The 26518-nt window shown below is 33.3% G+C and overlaps 2 protein-coding genes across 6 annotated transcripts; both read right to left on the bottom strand.

The window, feature by feature from the left end:
- Positions 1-3191: 3191 nt before the first annotated feature.
- On the bottom strand, positions 3192-16897 carry LOC129285627 (TMV resistance protein N-like). Of its 5 annotated transcripts, XR_008587248.1 has the most exons (8): positions 16683-16897; positions 15616-16174; positions 14233-15331; positions 13857-14129; positions 12845-13651; positions 11628-12243; positions 11482-11549; positions 8272-8606 (listed from the first exon to the last, which is right to left on the bottom strand). XR_008587248.1 is itself a non-coding variant. In XM_054921379.1 (7 exons), exons 2-7 carry the CDS (start codon positions 8147-8149, stop codon positions 3303-3305), a joined length of 3273 nt encoding a protein of 1090 aa, XP_054777354.1. In that variant the 5' UTR covers positions 8150-8606; positions 11482-11551; the 3' UTR covers positions 3192-3302. The 5 variants fall into 5 exon arrangements, 3 of the variants coding, with proteins under 3 accessions (XP_054777354.1, XP_054777355.1, XP_054777353.1); XM_054921379.1 differs by lacking the exons at positions 11628-12243; positions 12845-13651; positions 13857-14129; ... (1 more) ...; positions 15616-16174; positions 16683-16897 and adding exons at positions 3192-3396; positions 3478-4094; positions 4203-5012; positions 5373-5646; positions 5750-6844 and having other exon boundaries at positions 7767-8606; positions 11482-11551; XR_008587247.1 differs by lacking the exon at positions 16683-16897 and having other exon boundaries at positions 15616-16304.
- A 1313-nt stretch (positions 16898-18210) lies between these two features.
- On the bottom strand, positions 18211-24524 carry LOC129285630 (disease resistance protein RUN1-like). The gene is made up of 2 exons (XM_054921382.1): positions 23967-24524; positions 18211-18319 (listed from the first exon to the last, which is right to left on the bottom strand). The coding sequence occupies exons 1-2, from the start codon at positions 24467-24469 to the stop codon at positions 18259-18261; spliced, it is 564 nt and encodes a 187-aa protein (XP_054777357.1). The 5' UTR covers positions 24470-24524; the 3' UTR covers positions 18211-18258.
- Positions 24525-26518: the final 1994 nt, after the last annotated feature.

The following is a 26518-nucleotide window of genomic DNA, read 5'->3' as shown; positions in this document are numbered from 1 at the left end:
CTATAATTTAGTTTTTAATGTAATAGTATTGAGTTTTATTAACTTTCTTATGAATTATGATATAAGATTGTTATTTTTTTTTTGGTTGGGCTTTCAACAAAAAATCAAAAAAAAATATGAATAATTAGGCTCCATAAATCCAAATCAAAGTCTATGAATTAAATAGGCCGATTGAATTGAACCATTATAATTCAATTTGGTTTTAATTTAATTTGATCAAGTATTTTGATTTGATTCGATTCAAACTTTTTGTATAATTTGATCGATCAATTCTAAAGAAATTGGGATTGAATTGATCGAATGCTCATCTCTATTTTTGACTATTGTCTTGGCATTGGTGCTTGTAACGGAGGAGGCGGAACTGCCATTGCATGCAATTTTGACCTTTTAACTTAGTTAAATTTTATTTTTTTTTTGTAATAGCACTAGGTCATTTTCATCGCACTTCGGTTTTGTTTATGGCTTCTCGCGTGCTCAAGACAGGCCTGTCTTATGGGAATGGATCAAAAACACATCTCATTCTACTTCTGACCCTCTTATGTTCATTGGAGACTTCAACCAAGTTTCCTCTCTTCATGACAAAGCGGGCCCTTCATTTCTCACTCTAGGGGCTTCCTTAGATGGCAAATTTGTTCATAAATTATAAGTTTAAGAATGTTTAAAATTTTAAATTCAATTTTTATATAATGCTTGCCTTCAACTTTTAAAAATAGTACAGTATAATAAATATTAATTTTGACCATTAATTAATATAAAAATTACATAAAAGTAATTTTTAAATAAATTAATTATCAAAGTTAATTTTTACTAACAGTAGAAGCAACATTGTAGTGTTTTTAAAAAGTAAAAGAAAAACATTATGGAATGCCTGACATTATCAACTCTACAAACATTAATGCACGTATCTCAATGCTAACATATTATTGAAGCATATTTTAGTTCATTAGATATTTTTTGAGTTGATTCCAAATTTTAGATTATGAGACACATTAATAAAAATAAAGTTTCATTGATTACTTTTATTTCAACATTACCCTTCCCTCTTTATTATATATTCTCTCCACGTTTAATGTTGCACAAATTACACACTTATTAAATAAAAGGTATTTTAAAAAAATTTATATTTCTTTTCGTCTTTATTAGAAGGCACTTTTAATCATTTTTTTGAAAGTAAGAAGAGGTAATTGAGTCATTAATTTTATCTAAAAATAGTAAAAATTCCTATTTTACTGATATATAAATGAAATATTTTCAAATTTACAGTACATTCTTTTCTTATATTTAATGAATCAAAAGAGGGGTAAAAATTAAAAAAAATATAATTAATACCTTACCAAATGCGTTATAGTAAGGATAAAAAATTTCTTCTAGTAGGCGCTATATAATAGGGAATGAAGAGATTATGTGTTTTAGAATATAAGATTATAAAGTGTATTTAATAAATTTTATTGATATATATAATTTTACTAAAAAATATCTTATAAATTGGAATGGAAATAATAATTTGCTAGTTGATCTCCTAATCATATATATTTAACGGAGTTTTTAAAAGTGAATTGTACAAGCGCCTCTATCATTGCTTTATTGAGTAACTGAATTGCATATATAAATGAAGCGTTGAATCACTATTACATGCAAACTATGCTTTTGAATTTGAATGTTCTCCATATATTCTCTCAATACATACATACATACATATTATATACAATCTCTTTTGTTTGTTTACTTGTCTATTTAGTTTAATAGTATAAGATATTTTGTTATGACATGAGATTAAATGTATTAATTATTTAATTACTATCCTAAAATTAAAAAGCATTACAATGTTTTTTAAAAAAAGTTGCCATGGAATCAAATGGACATATGAGATTGTATATGAAGATTTATTAACAAAAAGTTTGGAGAGGATCCATCGCCAACATATTTTTGTCGAGTAGCCGATTTTCTCTTTTTGGCCGATTTTTGTTGGTTAGCCGATTCGCATTTACAAAAAACAGAGTTGAATTGCTTTGTTACGTGCAAACCATACATTCCCTCTTGCGTATTCACAAGATAAGAGAGAAGAATTTTTTTTTTAATCTTATGTATAAGTTAAATCATTAATTTTTCATCACAAACCTTTTCTTAATCCTAGAATGAATATTGAACAAAGAAAATATATTGTTAACATATATGTTTAACAGAGAAAAAGTTGATAATTTATTAAATTTTTATACATAGTTAATGAGATTTAAGGTTTGTCTTGATACCAGTGAAACATACTAAAAATGACTTATAAATAAGATTAAAAAAGTATCTTTACTTCCTATGTGAGTTTTTTTAACTTGAGAAGAAATTCTAAAAGGAAAATGACAATTACAAACCCTCATAAGATTATTAATTACAATTAAAAATCTTGATTGAAATCTCAATAATAAATCATGTTCTTTAATTGAAATTAAAAACATGAGCTTACAAAATTACCATCACTTGAAAAATAAAAAAAGACATTACTGAAATCACTATGATGGATTGAAATTATTGTTAATCTTAGTTGAAAAAAATTAAAATACACAATTGAAAGTGGGTTGTTTCTCAATATAAAATTAAAATTCACTTGTGAAACTTTTAAAAGGCATTTATGAATATTTGATCCTCACTCAAAAATTTACCAAAATTACTTATAAATATGAAGCCAATCACTTGTCAATTTTTGTACTTGTTAATATATAAGTAAACTATTTGAAAAATTAAGAAAAAATACTACAAAAATTACTATTATGAGTTATAATTATTGTTAATTTCAATTGAAAAAACCAAGATCCCAAGTGCTATGCATTGAGACTATTGAAATTACTATTATGAGTTAAGATTATTGTTAATTCCATTTTTAAATGTGAACCTTGGTTTTTTCAACTGAAATTAATAATAGTCCAACCTATAATAGTAAAGATTGTGGTCTATTATTGAGATTTCAATAATTCAGGATCACCAATTGTAATTTATGATCTTATGGGTCCTTAATTGTCATTTTTCCAATTCTAAAAGACCAAATATATCTTGCTCTGTTACCAAGACGACAGGTTCCAATGGGTGAGTAAACTGACAACCAATAATCCTTCCAAGTTTCCATAACGAACCGCATTAAGTGACAGGATATATACCATTCTTTTCGTCATAAACGTAAATTACAAAATTACAACAATAACGAATTTAAATAAAACGAAACCATTCGTCTCGTTGATACATACATACATATATATATATATATATTGTATCTTTAGTTAACTAACAATTGGCTAGCAAACTGTAATTTTCGATAGCTAATAATGCAAAAATCTCCCAAAATGCTTACCCATTGGAAAAAACACCTTCCTCTTGTGACAAGAATGAAAAATTGGGTGTCGTTTGATTCTCCTACAATACATGGATAGGGAAAAAAATTAATAATTAATAACGAGCAAAAACCTTGAAATGACAATAGAAGGAGAGGCTCACCTTGTCCCTTTCATTTTGTTGCTGAGCTTTTCTTTATCATGAGCCTTTAACTTTCTCATGAGCTTCTTATTGGGTGGTTCATTAGGGGGACAAGTTATTGCTCTTCGATTCAACGAAGTTCTTGAAGCATTCAAGGAAAGCAGATGATCATCATCAGAAGACTTGAACTGCACATTATTCTCCATGTTGGTTTGCTGCTTCTCCACATAAACTCCACAGTTAACTATGGACATATTTGGTAGGAGACATGAAACTTGAATTTCCACATCACTCCAATCCAACCCCAGAAACTTATTAAGCCCCTCCAACTCTTCTGCCCCAAAATTCTGAAGTAGATCAAATATAAACATATGACCTTGTTTACCGTAGAAAACAAACACAGGACCTTCTTCACTTGGTGTCCTTTGTATTTTACGACCATTGATGCTCATAGAAATTAGGAACAGGTGTCTCCCCCTCGTGTTGACTTTCCCTGATTCAATCGCAATAACAACACGAGGGAAAATTTTCCCACAAACACGAAAAGTCAGTGTATGTCCTTTACAGAAATGGTCGAACCAGCCAGGAAATGTTGCTGGTGCTGGCATACCAATTCCCACGTTAAAACAATCTTTTGCCTGATTTGTCACAACAATTAACAGATAAGTGAGATGCCAAAGGCTTTTTCAGACTTAAAAACAACATATAATAATGAGAGACTAAATGGAGGAAAGCATGAGAAAAACCTGAGACCATAAATGGCCTAACGACTTTGTAGTTAATGATGAGCAATTCATTGCCATTATGTACCGCAAGCTTGATGGCAGCTCTGGTATGTTTCTCAGTCTCTTGCAATTTTGCAATTCTAGTCTCCACAAATAAGCACACTCTTTAATGCAATCAGGTAGCGACACAAAATCATTCCTTGATAGATTTAACTCTTTCACATTCTGAAAACATTTCATAGTAAGGCGAACATCTTCATCCCATAGACCACAATTTCTGAGATCCAAGAGCTCTAAGTTTCTGCAGCTAATAAATGATGATTGGTTCTGTTGCATCAATTTGTTGAGTGATTTTGTGCAATGAGGTTGAATGCCTCCTAACTCAAGGTCCTTGACATTTTGCAAGGTGAATAAATTGTTTGGAAGCTCCCCAAGACTTTTGTTGGAGCTTATATCTAAATATCCAAGCTGTGGAAGATTTCCAATGGAAGGAGGGAGCTCTTTAATAGCAGTGTCGGTTGCAAAAATACCTGTCACTGCATTCATCTTTCCCACTATATTTGGGAAGTAGTCAAGACTCCTACATTTGCTAAGATCAAGCACTTCAAGTGATATCATGTTGATTTCCCTTGGAAAGCTTGTAAGCTTACCGCATTCACTAACATCTAATTTAACCACCCTAGAGAGAGATCCCACTGAATCATGAACTTTGATCAGATTGCTACACCCTTGAAACAACAATCTTCTTAGACTTTGGAATTGAGACATGTCAGGTACTTCAGTTATGAATTCACAATGTGAGAAATCCATATGTGTCACATGTTCAAATTTCTGCAAAATAGAAACAAGATTATTTAAGTAACAGTAACTATATATCAACATATAATATTTTCTGAGTAAAGTATTCCATGCATTATCCCTCATTTATAATCTTACACTGACAACATTTTATTTTATAAAAACTTACAGCTTTATCCTACAACAATCTCATCTATTGAATATTTTTATCTTGTGTGTCACACATTTGTTTACGTGATACATCTTCTATGTGAAAAGATTACCATAAATTATTATAATAGATCTGAACAAACAGAAGGAAAGTTGAAGTAAACTATTCTTGATTCTTGGAAGAAAATGATGGCTATAAAGGAATTTGACAGAATAATAAAGTTAGGAGGGAAAAGACAGTACCTTAAATGGCTCTTCCAATCTGAAAAGACTTCTATATAACTTGAAGCAAACTAAATTTTGAGGAGAAAATTTTGGTGGTAAAGTCATAGAAGGATATCCCTCCCAGTCAAGTAATCTTAAACTATTGGGAAGATGTTTAGGACTTCTTAAGAATTGGGTATTTCGAACAATGAGAATCCTAAGATTATTCATCTTCTTGAAGGCTAAACCGATCCACTGCACTACTTCTCGCCGAGGTGGATTAAGTATTATTCCCTCAACATTACTACTTCCCCGTAATAAAAGTTAATAGAAGTAACATTCTCAGATGTCTCCAAATTAGAAACATGTTTGATGCATATAACTTGGAGGAAACATACAAGATATAGATTCTTACCAAATTTTTCTGCAGTACTTGAAGAACATCTTTATAATACCATAACCTACTGCGTTTACCAGGACTTGATGGTGCCTCTTGCCTCACAATCTCTCTACCCATTTGTTGTATTAGATCATGCATGTACAAGCAACCATTATCATCAATACTTATAAGAGATTTATCAACAAGAACTTCAATATAAAACCTTGCCCCATAGTCACATGCTTCTACGTCTTCAATCAGTTCTAAGCTCTCCTTTTTGAAGAAACAGGCAATATCAAGGAAAATTTGCTTAGCACCATCTTGTAAGCAATCATAGCTTATTTTCAGTACTCCATGGATTGTTCTTTCTGGGCTTCTCTCATATTGTTCCAATGTAGATCTCCATTCGTCTAAGTTTTTATGTGCCAAATTGGAGCCTATTAACTTTAAAGCCAAAGGAAGGCCATGTACATAACTTATAATACAACCAGACATATTTTCAAAGTCTATTGGAGGTTGGTTCATATGAAACGCATGCCAACAAAAGAGTTCAAGAGAGTAATGCTCATTTAGCTCCTTCATTTCATATGTCTTTTGAACACTACGCGAAATCAGCAATTGCTTATTTCTTGTTGTTATAATAACCTTGCTTCCACAACCAAACCAATCACAGCCCCCTGCAAGTTGTTCTAACTGTTCAACCTCGTCAACATCATCAAGAACCAACAAAACCTTTTTGTTAGAGAGCCTGTGTTTTATTTTAGTAATTCCTTCATCAACACTACCAAACTTCTTCATTTTTTCCTCAAGAATCTCTGATACAAGTGTTTGTTGAAGGCGAACCATGCCCTGGTATTTTCTTGACTCTTCTCTGACATCAAACAAGAAACACGCACCTTCAAATTGGAAGAAGATTGAATTGTAGACAGCTTTTGCAAGGGTTGTTTTGCCAATTCCACCGGTTCCATGGATACCCAACATGCTAATGCTATCATCAGATTCATCCAAAAGTGACATCACTTCTTCCATGCGAGGCTTTAACCCAACCATGTAATCGGTGTTATGCAACCGTTTAGGAGGTAGCATGATATATGCATGTTCAACTATCCGTTCAATAAACCCAGGTTCATATCTACAAAACATAGCAAATTCTCTTTTTACTGTACAGATCACTCACGTAATGTCCTCTTGTAAGAAAATCTTATTTGGATTCTTTCAAGATGTATAGCCTCAATATTAATTAGCTCTCTGTTTTTCGAGATATATATATATATATATATATCCATTTTCTAAACTTTTTTTTTTCCTTCCAAATTTTAAAATTTTAAAATATTTCCTGCTTAAATGATACTATTTACATCAGGCAGAAAAAAAGTAATGAAAAATCATCTTAAATATCAAGCATAAAATCACTAACAAAAGACGCTATTAACAAACCATGAAAAATATGCACTCTCTTCATTCACTATTATAAGACACTTTTTTTGAAGTATTATGTTAAAATATATAAAATATTTTAGGTCTTTTAAAATGTAATTAATACAATTTTTCAAAAATGAACTTATGATTATATTTAATAAGATTTTTTAATTGAGATAACCGATTAAATAAGAGTAAATATGAAAAAAATACATAATTTTAAATGTCATTAACTAATTTATTGGGAGATTTTATAAGTTAGTTAAAAGTGCCTCTTGATACTTAACATGAGTTTAAGTAATTAAAATTAAAAATATATACAAAAAGAGTATAATTAATTAAAGATGTTAACAATATTATTATTGGATGACTTATTCAGTAAAAAATATTAAAAAACTAACATTTAAAAAATAAATTAAAAATATTTACTCCATTGTTAAAAACCTTATCCGAAGAACCCAAATTCACAGACGTATTCACCAATGAACTACAAGAGAAGTCGTCATGGATCAAAATTCAAAACTGAAAAGTTCAAATATGTTCATAATTAATAACGCGTTATATCATCAACAACCACTGGTACTTGAAAGTTTCATCAGTAAAAGGCAATTAGAAAATAGTACAAGCAAGCCTACCCATCTTCAAAGAGCCATCCTGATGACAGACTAGCAGCTTCAGACAAAGCAGACCCTCCATTTTTGCACTTTCTCCATGTCATGTCTGAACCTATCTTCAAGAGCAGCCATGGCTTCCCCAAAGTTATTTCTCTGATACTGAACATCCAAAGGATCCACCTTGTAAAAGATGGGCATGACCACCTGGTTCCTTTCCTTCTTACACTGAATGATGTGGGAGAGTTCATCGAGGCACCACGTGGAAGTAGCATAGTTTCTAGAAAACACAACAATCGAAATCTTCGATTTCTCAATGGCTTTGAGTAGTGCAGGTGAGATTTGTTCTCCTTTTCCAAGCTTCTTGTCATCGATGAAGGCATTGATTCCCTTCCTGCGCAAAGCATCGTAGAGATGCGCGGTGATGGAGTGGCGAGTATCTTCCCCTCTGAAACTCAGGAAAACATCAAATCTATATTTGGATTCTCTGGTGAAGCCATGAGACGGTTGTGCTGTGACAATTGCCATGGCTGAGAGAAGCAGTACAAGCTGCTACCTGCTAGATATTGATATTTGATTCTGTAAGCAGAGAGAAATGTGGTTCATCAGCCTCAGCAAAGAGCAAGGCACTAGTTTAATTCCAGCTGGTGGGTGTCTTATGGCACGTGATACTTTCTTTGACTCTGCAAATGGTTCCTCGCTGCTCTCTTTGAAACTGACCCGGCAACTCCAGGTAACGAAAATAAAGGAATTTCTAAATTAATGTCTTCCATTTTAAATTGTATCATTAAAAAAAAAAAAGATGAAGAAGAATCACATTCTTCCAAATCCGAATCAAAGGGCATTATCTTCTGGATCGTCCACCTAAGAATCAAGTTCTAGGCATTAGGAATCCACGTTTTCCTGACTTTTAGATAGAAGCAAATCAACATTTGATGTAGCAAAACAAAAAACAACCAGCTGGCTGCATTATTAGTTAGTGATTACTATTAAATTGATATTAGGGAAATATTAAGCTAAAGGACAAAAAATATTTTGAAAGACCTCAAAAATTATAATTTCTTGAAAGATGAAAATATTGTATTAGCTCAGAACCAAAACTTGCATAAAATAAAGGTATAAATGTTATAAAACTGATGAAAAAAAATGAAATTTTGAGAAAGTAAAAGACGAAAACTGGGGATAATGTTTATTACTCACTTAGAATTGTCAGGTAGGTCATGGCGCTTTTAATACTTACAGACCTTCGAAACTTCAAAAATTTAAACTCAGAAGTTACAATTATACAGATAGGAAAATTAATTTACATAATTGCACAAAGTGAACCAATTAGAGGTTATAAGATTATTAACTTGGAAAAAGCATTAAAAATCCATTTAGAAGCGTGGGATATTTGTACAAGTAAACATGAAAATAAATAACATTTTCAGCAGGTTACAATCACATTTATAGCAAATTCTACAGGTTTCTGTAAGGATAAAAGATTGATGATTGCATTAATAATTCTACCAAGTTTATACATAAAGGCTAAAAGAGCAAATTTGTCCTTAAACTATAGGTCAAAGAATATTTGAGATCTTAAACTCATTTTTTAGTACAATATTCTCCTTCAACTTTTAAAAACGATACAATCCGACCTTTAATTTTGACCATTACTTGATCAGAAAATGATAAAAAAAAACTTTAAAAATTATAGAAAAGAACCAAAAAGTTATAGCAAAAGACCTAAAAATTACAGACAATGATTCAAAAATTACAAAAAAAAGGACCAAGAAAATTTTATGGACCCTTTTTCGTAATTTTGATACCCTTTTCTGTGATTTTCTGGTTAATTAACGGTCAAAGTTAATTTTTGTTAATGATAGAAGTCAAATTGCACCATTTTAAAAAGTTCATGAGAAATATTGTATTAAAAATAAACTTATGAGTCCCAAACGTTCTTAGACCTATAATTTAAGTGTCAATTTGCTCTTTTTCCCTAGAATAAATGTGCTTGACAAACGAAACATAAGATATATAATTTTTTTCATCAAAAGCATAAATTACAAGGTCACAATGATAATGCAAACGCATATTATCATTGTGAGTATATGTATAACCAATGAAATGAGTCATATACCTAGGCTTGGGAGGATGTGTGTGTGTGTGTGTGTGTAAGGTGAGAAAGCCATGGGATTATAATGAAGTCACCTAAACAAGATCCACATTCGGAGGAGGATAAGACTTAACCGAACATTCTCCATGTTTGTTTCTTGTTAATACGCACAAAATCCACAATTAACTATGGTCCAATCTGGTTAATCACGTATTGCTTCTATTTCCCTATCTTTCCAATCCCATTCCAGAAGCTTATTCAGGCTATTCCACTGTTCTTCCCCAAAGGCTTCTCTACATCAAATGTTATCACAAAATTGACCTAAAGATGGTGAAGTCGTTGTGGGGTTAAAACTGAGAATAGAAAAAAGATTACTGGAGCAAGGTAAGGGTCAGGATACTGGTGGCTTGGGTTTCAAGTGCAAAAGTTTTTCAATAAAGCTCCACTAGCTAAATCCGTGTGAATGCTTTTACAGCTGAAGAGAATTTGATTTCTCAATTGGTTCTCGAACCTAAATATCTTCATTTTTAGCAGGATGCTAACATTCAAAACCACTCATCTAAGTCCTAGATTTGGAAATCCACTATAACACTGAAAAGCTTGGACGGAGAATTGGCAATGGATTTAATATTTTATTATTGAACCATATAACGGACCACACTTAGTAGGATAATACTTCTTGTTGTTACATTAAACCACACCCTTAGTAGCCTATAGAACCAGAATGCCCTGCAATCTAATCAAGCAATGCAGTAGATTCCATTTTAAGGATTCCATTCTCGTCAGAAGGATCAACTCATTTGGCACAGCAAAACAGCAGGCGAGAGTTTATTTGGTAGCAGGTCGGGGAAGATTTGGCCTCTGCATATGCTGTATAGAATTCAATTATTCATGTGGAAAGTTCTTAAAACTGCTCTGCCCCTAACTAAAACATTAAAGGATCATCACCTGCGGCTAACTATAGTCTGTGGATTTTGCAACGATCCGTGCAAATCCAGAGAGCATCTTTGATTTATTTATTTATTTTTTTTTGGCAGTGTGGATTGGTTTATCTTTGGGTCTTGAAACAGATTTGGCTCACTGAAGATATTGCACAATGGCTTACTAATCCTTAATGGTTTCGAACTTGAGATTTCCTCTCATATCTGTAATATTTTGTACACTACTTGGTGCTTTAGAAATGATGCCATTTGCAGGGGTGTCAATGATGGCATTGAGATGCGCATTAATGTTTGGAAAGTTTCTTACAGTTCAGAAGGATAGCTATAAGATAATATTTAGCAATCTTCAATCTCCACCTCATCTACAGGCTCTAATCTGTAACTTTATGTGTCAATAGTTAAGTAATAATATTAGAGTCTCATTATTTTTAAAAAATTACAGGCTAGTATGGGTAAATAAATTGACCCAATTATTTCAAAAATTCTAACTAGTTTCTTTAATAATTGTCTCTGGGACATGAAACATAAGATTTACCATTACCGAACCCGTACACTTTTGGTTTCAGATAAAGCATAAAGCCACCAAGGTGTGATGACATGACATTCTTTCCTTCATAAACAGATATTTCCAATTCACAAATGACAATGCACATCAGAAAAATAAACAATTCGTCTCATTAAATTTACAACCAAGCATGCCTACCTATTGGAAAAACCATCTTTCTTCTGTTACACAAACGAAAAATTTGGTGTTGTTTAATTCTCCTGGACCTACAATACATGAAAGGGGAAAAAATTAATAATAACCCAAAACCATGTTACGAAAGTTAGCAGGAAGTAGAGGCTCACCTTATCCCATTCTTTGTGTTGTTGAGTTTCCTTTATTAACAGCCTTGAATTTTCTCAAGATCTTTATGGGCTGTTCATTAGGAGGAGAAGCAGTTGCTCTTCGTTTCAGTGAAGTTGAAGGAGAATTCATGGAAAGCATAGCTGACTGGAAAAGGACATTCTCCATGTTTGTTTGCTGTTTGTACACATATACTCCACAGCTAACTATGGGCATTTCTGGTGTTAACTTTATGACTTGTTTTTTCTTGTGGGGAGTTAAACATAGGACTTCTATTTCCACATCATTCCAATCCAGTTCCAGAAAACTATCAAGCCTCTCCCACTCTTCTGGCTCAAAAGCCATTTTTAGATCAAATAAAAACAGATGACCTTCCCTAGTTCCATAATTTGCAGCATTTTGTCTCCTTTGTGTTTTACGACCATTGATGCTCACGGAAACATGGACAAAGTGTTTCTCACTCGAGTTTGCTTTGCCCAACTCAAAAGCAAAGGCAGCATGAGGGAAATTCCCATGAGCACGAAAAGACAATGTCCCTCCTTTACAGAATATGTTGAACCAATCAGGAAATGTTGTCGGTGGCATAGTAATGTTCAAGTGATGGAACTCCTTTCTCGCCTGATTTACCAGAACAGAGACCAAAGGCATTTTCAAATTTGAAAACAACATATAAAAGAATAAAAAATGAATTCTCATTTTAATCCCTAGCAGATAGGAGCATTTTCTAGCTAATCATTTATAGATATTTTCAAATAACTCAATCCCCCATTCATTAAAATGTTTTTAAAACTTAATTTTAGACCTAACAGAATGCTAACATGTTCTTAACCTTCACTGATAATAAACTTCAACGATGACTTGAGTTCATGAAATAGTTCATAACTAGTGACATGCAAGCGGAAAAGTTCACCTCAGAAATCTATTGTATTATTCTGCAGATAGAGATAGAAAAAGAAAAAGGGAAAAAGGCTTCTATGAGAAAAAAAATTTAGTGATGAGAAACAATAAATATGGCTAGATAATAGAAGGATTTCTTTTGAAAAAGTTTCGGTCAATGCACAAGAAATGAAATCATGGTTGTTTGGAGAAAATAGAGAAATCCATATACCAAATTAAAATTACTAGTATCTATCTGGGATCTGACCATCAGACCAGCATTTAATTTGATTAACTTCAAAATGGGAAAAGAAAAAGTGTATAGAAAAAGGATGACAAAAACCTGAGACCATAAATGGCTTAATGACCCTGTAGATAATGATATGCAATTCTCAGCCTCTATATTTTCCAATTTTGATGGCAACTCTGGTATGTCTCTTAGCCTCTTGCAGTTATTCAATACTAGATTCCGCAGATTAGCACACTCTTTAATGCACTCAGGAAGGGACACAAAATCACTCCCTGATAAAATTAACTCTTTCACATTCCAAAAACAATTTAGAGCTAGGTGAAGATCTTCAAGCAGTAGGCAACAATTTTCGAGATTCAACATCGTCAAGTTTGAGCAGCTAACAACTGGTTGGTCCTCTTGTAATGATTTCTTCAAAGATTTTCTGCTCGGAGGTTGAATACCTCTTAAATTAAGCCAACTAAGGTTTTGCAACTTAAATAAGCTGCTTGGAAGCTCCCTAAGACTTTTGTGGGAGCTTATAACTAAAGATTCAAGCCTCGGAAGATTTCCAATGGAAGGTGGGAGCTCTTTAATTGCAGTGTCTTCTGCATAAATTGTCCTCAGTGCATCCATCTTTCCCACTATATGTGGGAAGCGGTCAAGACTCATGCAATAGCTGAGATGAAGCTTTTGAAGAGATGCCATCTTGATTTCATGTGGAAAGCTTGTAAGATTGGTGCATCTACTAAGATTTAATTCAACCAGCTTAGACAGAGATCCAACTGAGTCATGAACTTTGATTAGATTGCGACACCTTTTGAACAACAATCTTCTTAAATTTTGAAATTGAGACATATCAGGTACTTCAGTTATGAATTTACAGTGTGAGAAATTCATATACGTTACACATTCAAATCTCTGCAAAAGAAAAACGAAATTATTTAATTAACAGTAAAGTTTCTGATTAAAGAAAAGATAAGAATAGAAAACAATAACAGGAAACTTGCAGAGATCCAGGAAATATGAGAAGTTGAAGTAATGTATTCTTGATTCTTGGAAGAAAATTATAGCTAAAGATGACAAAAAAAAAATATTAATAATAGAATGGGGAAAAAAAAATTACCTTGAATGACTCTTCCAGTCTGAAAAGTCTACCAGATAATTTGATGAAAACTAGTTTTTTAGGAGAAAAATCTGGTGGCAAAGTTGTAGAAGGATATCCCGCCCAATCAAGCAATCTTAAACTACTTGGAAAATACTTTGGGCTGGTTGAAAATTGGGAATTCCGAACCACAAGAATCCTAAGATTACTCATCTTCTCAAAAGCCATACCACTCCACTCCACTTCTTCTTGTTGAGGCGGATCAAGCATTATTCCTTCAATATTACTGCTTCCCTATAATAGGAGTTCAAGGAAATAATAGTTAAATATTGCAAAATAGCACAATAGATTAATGTATATGGCTATATGAAGAAACAAACAAGGTTTAGATCCTTACTAGATTTTCACGCAATACTTCGAGAACATCTTTGCAATGCCATAATCTACTGCGTTTACAAGGATTTGATGGGGCCTCCTGCCTAACAATCTCCCTACCCATTTGCTGTATTAGATCATGCATACCCAGGTTACCACTATCAGCAACAGTTACAAGAGATTTGTCAACAAGAATTTCAATGTAAAACCTTGCACCAAAATCATAAGCTGCTAGTTTTTCTTCAACAGTTTCCAATGCCTCCTCTTTAAAGAAACAAGCAATATCTAGAAAAATACGCTTTGCACCATCTTGCAAGCAATCATAGCTTATCTTTAGTATGTCTAGAATTGTTCTTTCCATGATCCTCTCATATTGTTCTAGCGTAGACCTCCATTCCTCTAAATTCTTATGTGCCAAATTGGAGCCTACTAATTTTAAAGCCAATGGAAGGCCATTTGCATAACTTATCACACGTTTGGACATATTTTCATAGCCTTTTGGAGGCTGGATCAAATGGAATGCATGCCAACAAAACAGTTCAAGAGAGTCATGATCATCTAGCTTCTTCATTTCATATGTTTTTTCAACATTATGCACAATTAGCAACTGCTTATTTCTTGTTGTTATGATGACCTTGCTGCCACAACCAAACCAATCACACCCCCCTGCTAGTTTTTCTAACTGTTCAACCTCATCAACATCATCAAGAACCAACAGAACTCTTTTGTGAGAGAGTCTGTGTTTTATTCTAGATATTCCTTCATCAACACTGCTAAACTTTGTCTTCTTTTCCTCAAGAATCTCTGATATAAGTGCCTGTTGAAGATGAACAATGCCCTGGTATTTCTTTGATGCTTCTCTAACATCAAACAAAAAACATGCACCTTCAAATTGGTAGAAAATTGAATTATACAAAGCCTTTGCAAGGGTTGTTTTTCCAATTCCACCGGTTCCATAAATCCCCACCATACAGACGCCATTATTAGAATGATCCAAAAGAGACTTCAACCTTTCTATGCGAGGCTCAAGTCCGACCATGCACTCACGGCTATGCAAACGTTTAGGAGGTAACATAGCAAATGCGTCTTCAACAATCTTTTCAATGAACCCACATTCATATCTGCAAAAGTGTAAATTTTCTGGTTGCTATGAATAATGAATATATGATTGTTGCAAAATGGCTCTTTTTTTTTCTTTCCCATTTATCATAATTATTTCCGGTAAAACCTCATTTAAATCTTCAAAAATAACCTCAATATCAATTAACTCTCAATTTTTTTTTTGTCCCTTGACCGTATGAAAGTCTATTTTCTATTTGTAAGTACAAAATTATGAAATATCTGCAGCTATAATTGTACCGTTTAGGTACAGAAGGCAATCAGAATATAGGAGAAAAAAGCCTACTCTTCTTCCAAAAGCCATGCTGATGACAAACTAGCAGCTTCAGACAAAGCAGACCTCCATTTTTGCACTTTCTCCAAGTCCTCTCTGAACCTATCTTCCAGAGCAGCCATGGCTTCTCCAAAGCTATTTCTCTGAAATTGAACATCCAACGGATCCACATTATAAAATATTGGCATGACCATCTGTTTCTTCTCCTTCTTACACTGAATGATGTGGGAGAGTTCGTCGAGGCACCATGTGGAAGTAGCATAGTTCTTAGAGAACACAATAATCGAAATCCTCGATTTCTCAATGGCTTTAAGAAGCGCTGGTGAGATCCGCTCCCCTTTCCCAAGCTTCTTGTCGTCTATGAAGGCGTTGACTCCCTTCCGGCGTAAAGCATCGTAGAGATGCACAGTGAAGGAGTGGCGAGTATCTTCGCCTCTGAAACTTAGAAAAACATCATATCTGTACTTGGGTTTGCCGGCGAAGCCAACCGATGATGGTGCTGCCATGTGAATCGCCAATGCTGCAATAATCACAAAATGCTAGCAAGGTATTGGGATGTGAATACTCAAACCTGGGAGAGAAATTTACACGAAAGCGATGAATCAGCAAAATGCAGAGCACGCCTTTGAACCTCCACAAATAAATTTCTGGGAAGCGAGTAAAATTTCAGAATGAGTTGGTTCTTTCCCTTTGCATATGCTGGTGGAGAGGGAGAGAGCACGATTTCTTTCTTTTATTTTTTTTTAAAGAAAAAAAATCATCTCTAGTTGCGTCCTTGGATTTTTATTTATTTATTTATTTATTTTTTTAAGTGGAAGGATCATCTCTTGGTGATCGGTCAACCCACATATGAATTCAGTAACAGCTCTTGCTGTGAGTTACTAGTTCACGGGTTTGCTTTTACGATGAGTGATTTCGATTGAGTTTTAATAATATGTAAAATTTAATGTAATCATCGTTAGTTCAGACTCTTTTTTTTTTTTTTAATAGAAAAAGCATCAACAAAAGCTAACGATTAGAATTATCCCTAGAGGGCATGGTAGGCAGATCAGACACTATCACAAGTCACTTCATCTTACTCTGTATTTCCTGTAAAACTTCACCATCCTGCAAAACTTCACAGCTGCTCCCCTGAACTGCTTGAACAATTGCAAGGCAATCACTCTCGACAATCACATTCCTCATTTCCCAATTAATCCCAAGCAAGTTTGAAACCCAGAAAATTCCCCAAGTCTCTGCAGAAAAGCTAGAGCCAACATTCAAAAAACGATACAAAAAACCATGAATGAACTCGCCTCCCTAGTTTCGAATTAACCCCTCCCCAGGCACAAGCGTCAGTCGCTGTATGGAATTATAGACCCATCTACATTAAAACTTCATAATGCCGCCAATCGATGGTGGAGTCCACAGATCCTTGCACTGGGCAGTGTTTCTCCTTGGGACTAATCTCGGCTAAGCCCAGACGAGGCATGCTCAAGAACGAGCTTTATTTCTGCAGGCAAGCCGAATGTGTCTAAAGTCTAAACAAGTTTAAAGAGAAAGCCCAAAAGGCTAGCCCTTTAGAAGAGAAAGCATCCGCGCTTATAAATCACACCCCACTGAAGCTTTCTGATGTGAAACAGACTACAAAGTGTTCTAAACCATCTCCGCAATCCCAATGCTCAGTGGCGGACCTACTCACACTTGAGGTTGGGCAACTGCCCCCCTCAAATTTGTTCATGTAAATATGAATTGAGTTTTAATATGCCCCACTGATATATTAGTTTTGAACTCCCTGATCGAAAGGAGAACAAGGGACTACGAAGAAAAGAGGAAGAGAAAAATGATAGTCACCTAGGTCTAAGTGAGGAGTTGAGGTGCAAAATTTGTCAAAAGTTTAATTGAATCTAGAGCTTTAAATTTAAAATATTAGGAAGAGTGAAACTGAGAGGAAGATCATGGAAATTTAGAACGATAGATAATAATAGAGAGTTGAGATTTTACAACAATTTTAAGTAATTGTAAATGATTTTTTTATTAAAACAACTTTATTTAAACCTGTTTAATTCTTATATATATATATATATATATATTTTATGGAATCATGTATATTAGTTTATTTTTTCTAGATGCATACTAAAATTATTTATATAATTTATAATAATGTTGATCTTTACATGTCAATTTGTTATTTAACATTTTTAGCGAATTAAGTTGTTTTATGTGGTAAGGATTTCATTATTATTTAAACAAATAATTGGAGTTTGAATCTCTACTCTAATGCATATAATAAAATTTAATTTTTATGATTCTATATACTAGCAAATTAAATTTTGCTATCAATAAAATATATATTACTTTGTGTTTCACTAAAAATAATTTTGCCCCACTAGTACCAAGTCCTAAGATCTGCCAACGCCAACGTTCCATCTAACCCGAATTCTTCACATCATGAAAACCAAAGAAATGAAGAAGCCACGTACTAGGAAACTTGAGACTTGATGACAGTCTCGAAGTGCATGCATGATAGTCTCTTGGGCCTCACCACACACCACATTGGTCAACAGCTTTTCATTAACAATTCACACTAAGCCATAAGAAACGTTCTGGTGAACTTTTAGCTTCTAGAGATGCCTCCAAAAGCTTCTTGAGGTTGAAATTAAATCTCATGCCCTTTTATGCAGCTATAGACCTGGCTGATTTGAGACTGAACCTGCCTCCCCTTCCCTGGTTTATCCTAACAACAGTAACAAGTGCAATTTGGTCTATGACATACATGAGAAGGAATAAACCTTCAAAACTTCTTGTTCCAATCCCAACTCCCCGAGGCAGTGATATGGACACACTGGATCGCATCAAAGAAGCTCTCTCTCAATATAGCTTTGGGAAAATTACATCTACATTCCACAGACAAAAATGTTTCATGAAAATATCTCATGAAATTCACAAAATATACCTAAATCACAAATTCATTATTTTAATATATTTTATGTTAAATTACTAAAATATCCTTTTGTTACTTTTTTATTTTTAAAAACCTCCCCACAGCTGGTCATTGAAGTTTCACTCGACCACCACCTGATCGAAGCTCCAAGCAGGCCCCTTCAATGATAGGCTAGCCATTAAAGCCCATTGGTGGCCAAAGCTTCAACACCAACAACAAAATAATTTTAGGAAAGGTGGTATTGATAGGATTAGAACCCAAGACCACATGTTCCTAAAAAAATGTAAACCACTAGGCTATTAATCAATGATGTCAAACCTAGACCGGACCGGACGGTCCAACTAGTCCGATCGTCACCCGATGACTGAAGCGGTCTGGTTCAACCAATTGAACCACTCAAGCTATTGAATCGGATTGACCCGGAAAGAACCGTCCAGTTTTCATTGAACCGGAGTTGACCCAGAACCCGAGTCCCGTTCAACATGGGTCAATCCGGGTCAATTGAAAAAATAAAAAAGAATTACTTTAAGGCTTCTATGGTTCTACTTCTGCGCCACCGAGACCAAGTTGAAGTCTGAAGTTTGAACTCTGAAGCACAGACACTGGCTGCTCTCTCCCTCTGTCACGTCGTCTCGCCTCTCGCGCCTCTAGTAAACTCCAGACTCTATAGATGAACAAACGCGAGCTCACTCTCACCGTCTCAGATCAGGGTGATCAGTAAAGTGAGGAGGAATGATCAAATACTCTTTGTTGCTCTCTTCACCTGGTGGTCCACGAAGCACTTTCGTAGCTCGCCGACTGTCGCATTCCTCTTTGATTTATCACAACTTCGTTTTCACCACTGTGGTGCTCGGCCTCAGACTCAATCTCAAAGGCCAGAGCTCAAAACTCATTTTCCCTTAATCTGGTGAGTCTGGTCTCTCTCTCACCTTTCTCTGTTTCTCATCTTTAATGATCAACTGATCAAGCTTAAAATTCAAAATTTTGATTCATATCCTTCTCGTATCTTGCTTGCCATTCTCAGCCCAAACCCAGATTTTTCATTGCCATTGTCAGCCATTCTCGTCTCGCTTGCCACTCTGAGCTCATGCCCTTACCTCTGCCTCCACTTGAGTTGCCTCCAGCTCCTCCCAGCTCCAGCTCGTGCCTCTGCCTCTGCGTGATTCTCATTTTGCTCCAACTTGTTTGATTCTCAGTGTGCTCTGCTCTCCTTCCAGGTTCAATTTTTAGCTTATATGTTCTATCTATGTATTTAAGTTTGTAATTTATATAATGAGTAGTATGTAACTATGTATGCGCAATTCGTCCAGGACTCCAGGCAGCTTGTTTGCTTTATTTTTCATTACTTTGTTATTTATTGATATGGAATTCTAAATATGATCTAATTCTGCCTTCTTTTTCACGTTTTATCTGTGCTTTCAATTTAAATTTAGAAAATATCATCTGAACAAATATCTAGTACTACATCTACACAATCTGTTAGAGCTAAGTCAGATCTTACATGGGAGCATTGCACTGAAATGCTAAATGAAAAAGGTGGCAAGCCTCACTTAAGATTCCTAGACTGTGGAAAGGGATTTTGTGGTGGGGGAATGCACAGAATGAAACAATACCTTGCTGGAAAAAAAGGAGATGCAACTAGTTGTAAAAGTGTGCCACATGATGTTCGCTATCGATTGGAGGAAAACTTGAAAGAAATTGATCAGAAGAGACCAGTTAAAAAATTGAGAAAAGAAGAGGATAATCCATTGGAAGTGGATGATGAAATTGTGCAAGAAATAATTCTTTCAAGTTCCTCTCAACTAGCTAAAAAGAAAAAGGCATCTACAGTTGGAGACAAATTCTTTGCCCCAAGGACAAGCTCGGGAGCACAGCTAGGAATTCGAAGTGTATTTGCAGGTAAAGAAGCTATGCATAGAACGGATTTAGCTGTGGTTAGGTGGTTGTATGATTGTTGCATTCCTATGAATGCTGTAAATTCTGTTTACTATCAGCCCATGATAGATGCTATTTCAGCTATTAGCCTTGGTTATAAAGGACCAACTTACCATGTTGTGAAAACCAAATTATTACAAGACATGAAAAAGGAGGTGCAATTATTAGTTGATGAATGTAGAAGCTTTTGGGCTGAGACTAGATGTATAATAATGGCTGATGGTTGGCAAGATCAAAGAAATAGATAGTTGATTAATTTTCTTGTTTATTACCCTAGAGGAATGGTTTTCATTAAATCTGTTGATGCATCGGATATTGTTAAGGATGCTCAAAATCTTTGCAACTTATTCATGGATATGGTTGCTTTTGCTAGTGCAGACAATGTTGTCTACTTGGTAACTGATAATGCAGCTAATTATAAAGTTGTTGGAAGGTTATTAAATGATAAGTTTCCTTTTATTTTCTAGTCTCCTTGTGCTGCCCATTACTTAAATTTGATTTTATCAGATATTGGCAAAATGGAGATTATTAGTAGCTTAGCAATACTTGCATCCATGGTTTCGAAATTCATTTACAACCATGTCTTTTTGCTAGCTTGGTTAAGGAAAAGAGAAGGTTGGACAGAAATCATCCGGCCTGGTGCAACATGGTTTGCCACTACTTTCATTGCCTTGAAAAGTATCTATGAGCACAAGCATGATATTTAAGCTTTGATAACAAGCAAGATATTTGTAGAATCTAGATACTACAAGGATTCAAAGACAAAGGATGTGACAATGATTGTATTGGACAATTAGTTTTGGAATAATTGTAAAATTGTTGTTGAAATTGTAAAACCACTTGTGAGATTGTTGAGAATTGTTGATTCTGATGAGCGGCCTTCACTTGGTTATGTTTATGATGACATGTACAGAGCAAAAAGAGCTATAAAGAATACTTTCAGGCATAAAAAATCCTTGTACAAGCCTTACACAAGTATTATTAAGAGAAGGTGGGATTCTCAACTTCGACAAAATCTTCATACAGCAGCATATCTCTTTAATCCTGCTTTCCTTTATGATAAGAAAAATTTTTCTAGAAAGCCAGAGGTTATGCAAGGATATCTTAATGTGATAGATAGAAAAATTTCTTCTAATAAGACCAAGTTTTTATTAGAAGGCACACAATACCAAGAAAGGTGTGGAAGTTTTGGTCATCCATTGGTTATAGAATCTGCAAAAACCATGCGACCTGGTATACTTTTATCTTTGATATTTATTGTTTTTATCTTTAAAATATATTCTAATGACTTATTTTTTTCTCATGATAGATGAATGGTGGAAACATTTTGGGAGCAGGTGTCTAAATGCTAAAGACTTGGCCGTTAAGATATTAGGCCAAACTGCATGTTCCTTGGGCTGTGAAAGGAACTGGAGTGTCTTTGAAAGAATACACTCCAAGAAAAGGAATAAGTTGGAGCATGAAAGATTGAATGATCTTATCTATATTCATTATAATTTTCGATTAAGGAATAGGTAAATTATTCAAAATTTTGCTTTCATTTGTAGTTATAAAAAATAAGTTACATGAATCCTTATACTTTATTACTATCGTGTGTTTTCATTAGAGTTGCTAACAAGAAGAAAGCTTTGCACCCTATTGATTATGAAAGTATTGATCAGATTGGTTATTGGGTAATGGAAGAAGATGATTGTTCTTTGCTCAATATTGATGATATAGAATGAGATCTCATTTATAATGACACAATGCTACCAAAAGCTATTATTCATCAAGAGGATGAGGAAGGTTTGGTATTTTTTACTTAATGTTTTCACTTTTTTTTATCACTTATCATGTGATTCTCTCATTAATTTGATTATATACATTTGAATGTTTGTTTGTGAAGATAATGAGCAAAGAGACAACGTGGCACATGGTGAAGCTATTGGTGGACTTGATTTACAATTATTTTCTCAAGAGGATGTTGATAGCTTTAGTGAAGATGTTGATGCCTTTGAGCCTGCACATGCTTGGATTAACCAAGATCTTCCAATATTTGATAAGCCATGAAAATTTAAACTTATGAGTTATGATGTTGTGAACTTTGCAATAATATATTTGAGACATATATTTTGGATTTGTGATATCTTTGTTTGAGACTTTGAGCAATTAGAACATGTTTGAGACTATATTTTGAATTCATGATGTCATTGTTTAAGATTTTGAGCAATTAGAACATGTTATGCAATATGAATTTGTGGTGTTGCTTAATATATTATTGTTTTTTATCAAATTAATGTCTATATATATATATATAGATATATGCACATAAATATTATTTTTTATTTAATTTTTATGTCATTGGTTCGACCGCCGGTCCAACCGGTTGAACCATGAGGACTGTGACCCGCTGCTCTTTCCGGTTCGATGTCCGGTCCGGATTTCAAAACATTGCTATTAATGTATTTTGCCATACTTATATGCAAAAAATTATATATATATATATATATATAACTTGGGGAGAGATTATTAGTGAAATAAGTATTGAAATGATGAGCTAATGATTCTACTAACAGACTTCTTAGCATTTATAACAATGTGAAGTTAGAACTAGAGAATTTGACTGATCATCACAAAACTTGTGTATCGGTTAGTTAGTTAACACTCATCCAACGCTATTTCTCATGAACAAGTCGCATTAGCTGATGAAGGAAAAAAAGCTTCTCTGATAGCAATAATATCAACTACTAATTAAAACATGATTACATGATTCCATCAGTTAAAAAGAATTTAAAAAAATTGCAGTTCATTACTCTAAATCCAAAAATAACTAACAGGCAGACAACAAATAATTTGAACAACATAAAAATTTGAGATAATGGAAGTTTTAGTCCCTCAAGTTTATCTAAGCTATCAATTTAGTCTCTCAAATTTAATTTTTATTAATTTAATCATTTATATTTTTTTAAATTATCATATGAGCTCTTTAAATTTTAAAACTCTCAAATAATCTAATGTGTAAAGTATATTGATGACTTGATATCTATATATAGCGAAATAAGAATAAATTAACCTTCAAATGAGTTTAATTTTTATCAGTATAATCCTTTACAAGTATTTTGTTCTTTTGTTTTTTTAAAATTTTGAAGTCTGTTTTTTTTTATACCTAAATAATTATAATTATTTTCATTAATCTACATAATTGCCATCAATATTTTGTTATCTAAGTTAGTAAATTTTAAAAGTATAACCTTTTTTTTAAAACGATAAGGATCAAATCATTAATCAAAGCAAACTTGAGCGATTAAATTGATAGAAATTAAACTTAAGAAATTAAATTAATAATTAAAACAAATATGAGGGATTAAAAGTTGCATTATCCCTAGAAAATTCATATGTTAAGATTAAGATGAAAAAAATTGTTTTCCTTCACTAAAAGAATTGATTTATCATCACTTCATAAATATTTTAAAAGTGTGATCATATTTATTTTCCCAGAAAAAAAAAATTATAGCTACACACCTACCCATCTTGAAAAAGCCATGCCGATGACAGACTAGCAGCTTCAGACAAAGCAAACCTCCATTTGCTCACTTTATCCATGTCATGCCTGAACCTATCTTCAAGAGCAGCCATGGCTTCCCCAAAGCTATTCCTCTGATACTGAACATCCAACGGATCCACCTTGTAGAAGATAGGCATAACCATCTGGTTCTTCTCCTTACATCGAATGATGTGCGCCAGTTCATCCAAACACCAAGTGGAAGTGGCGTAGTTTCTAGAGAAGACAATAATTGAAATCCTGGATCTATCAATGGCCTTAAGAAGTGAAGGTGAGATTCGTTTCCCTTTGCCAAGCTTCTTGTCGTCAATGAAGGTGTTGATTCCCCTCCTGCGCAAGGCATCATATAGAAGCACAGTGAAGGATTGACGAGTATCTTCGCCTCTGAAACTCAAGAAAACATCATATCTGTACTTAGTTTTAGATGGGAAGCTAGAGGACGATGGTGTTGGCCCTTTGATCTCCATGGCTACGATGATCACGAGCTCTTGAAATTTGAATACTCAACTTCATTTGGACTTTGCATTGAAGTTTTACTTTCATTTTTTTTTTTCAGAAAGGAAAAAGATGTTTGCTTGTATATATGTGTTTTTTTTTTTTTTATTGCAAACTGTTGTCAGAATAATATCATTCTTTACATGCATCATTCATGGTATACGTTACGTCGTTGCCGCCATAGGAACAGGATTTTATTTATTTACTTATTTTGTGAAAAAGTTTAGATGAACTACCAGGAGGCATATTCTCAAGACTTAGAATATTTATAAGGTACTTACGTAATGATAGCAACTTTTGTTATTTACTACTCCTTCCGTTTAAAGATGTAAGATATTTTTTAAAAAATTAAGTGTTAAAAAATGTAAGATATTTTTAGCTTTTTAAAATATAATCATAAAAAAATTAATGTTTTATTCTTCCAACTTTTAATTCACTTGTAACTCAGTCCCTCAACTATGACTCACTGTGATTCAATCCCTCAACTATGACTCACCTATGACTCAGTCTCTCAACTTTTGAATCACTTACAAATTAGTCCCTTAACTTTTATTAATTTTTTTTCATGTTAGTTTATATCTCACATTAATAAGCAAGAGGAGGATATTTTAAAATGATATATTAGCATTTCTTTTATCCCTCTTATTTGATAAGAAGTTTTTTTAAAAAAATTAAAAAATAAGAACCGAGTTATAGGTGAATTAAAAGTTGAGAGATTGAGTCGCGACAAGTTATAGTTGAGAGACTGAGTTGCAGCGAGTCATAGTTGAGAGATTGAGTTACAAGTGAGTTAAGAGTTGAAGGATTAAAAGATTAATTTTTTTTATAGTCATTGTTTTTTTTTTCAAAAGTGTCCTTATTAATAAATGACTTTATATTTATTGTGCGGTGTTTAATAGAGATAAATATGAAAAAATAAGATCAATTTGAAAGTAGATAATTCCTTTATTGGGTGTAAGATTCAATTAAAAATTTCTTACATTTTTGAATAGATAAAGTATGTAGGATAAATTTGAAAAAAGAAGAGATGAAGAATATGATACTAAATGCAGTCACTTTAAAAATAGATACTTCAAAGTTTAAATACTTATTAAGAGAGATATTCATATTTAGTGCTCAACAGTACGTCAAATAGAATTACATCCAATAAAAAAAATACATATAAACAATAAAAAATGTAGAGATATTTTATTGGTACACCTATCAATTGTCAATATATTTGGCCAAAAAATGAATATTTATGTTAATGACATCAAATTATAGCAAAGTAAAAAATTCATATCATAAATTTTAATAATTTAATTAATCCAAAAAATGTAAATTTTTCTAGAAGAACATGTTAACAATAATGTCTTAAATTTTGAATAAGTGATTTTATAAATATCAAGTACATACCATTCAATATATCTTACAATTTTTGTTCAAATGTAAAATATATCCTATAACAATTATATCTTTAAGAATTTAAATATTTGTACTATACATGTATTAAAATTTTATAATGTGTTAATTTAAGGGAAATAAAATAAATAACCTATGCATTTTTTCTAAGAAAACCTAAAAAAATTAGAGCCTAATCTCCCATGCATGTCTCCAACTTGCAAGTGGTTGATGACACACCATATGTTGTCCTTTCCTTTATTTCGCCCCCCATATACCTAATTAATGCTGATAGAAAATTAAAAATATGTTGCACATCGTCGTAAATGTGATCGCATCTATACAATATCCCAGAATTAATTAGTGTGATGATGAAACAAGGAAACCGGGCTTCCTTGATTCCAGGGCCATTTTCATCTTCAACTTGGGCTTTCAATCCTTTGCATTAAATCTTGAACTCGGATCTTCTACCAAGTTAATACATCAAAGTCATGCTTAAATTGATTTGGGCTTCTTTTCCATCATGTGGCTTTAGATGACTTGACTTTAGAATGAATGACTTGTCCATGTCAGCTAAGATTCGCATGCCATGTAGTATGCCAATTGGGTTAGCATGCATATGGTATACTTAAGCAACCATA

This window comes from Prosopis cineraria, unplaced genomic scaffold, assembly GCF_029017545.1.
Source record: "Prosopis cineraria cultivar Desert tree isolate PC_DT_omini unplaced genomic scaffold, ASM2901754v1 PC11, whole genome shotgun sequence".
In the NCBI taxonomy this organism is placed as follows: domain Eukaryota; kingdom Viridiplantae; phylum Streptophyta; class Magnoliopsida; order Fabales; family Fabaceae; genus Prosopis; species Prosopis cineraria.
The sequence above is the reverse complement of the archived record's forward strand: the minus strand, read 5'-3'. Positions and strand labels throughout refer to the sequence as shown.

Coding starts and splice junctions, on each gene's coding strand:
- LOC129285630 (XM_054921382.1), bottom strand. CDS start 24,469: ATGGAGATCAAAGGGCCAACACCATCGTCCTCTAGCTTCCCATCTAAA. Junction 18,320..23,966: donor GCATGGCTTTTTCAAGATGG/GTAGGTGTGTAG, acceptor TACTGTTGTTAG/GATAAACCAGGGAAGGGGAG.
- LOC129285627 (XM_054921378.1), bottom strand. CDS start 16,109: ATGGCAGCACCATCATCGGTTGGCTTCGCCGGCAAACCCAAGTACAGA. Junction 14,130..14,232: donor AAGTATTGCGTGAAAATCTA/GTAAGGATCTAA, acceptor CTCCTATTATAG/GGAAGCAGTAATATTGAAGG. Junction 12,244..12,844: donor TAAGCCATTTATGGTCTCAG/GTTTTTGTCATC, acceptor CTGGTAAATCAG/GCGAGAAAGGAGTTCCATCA.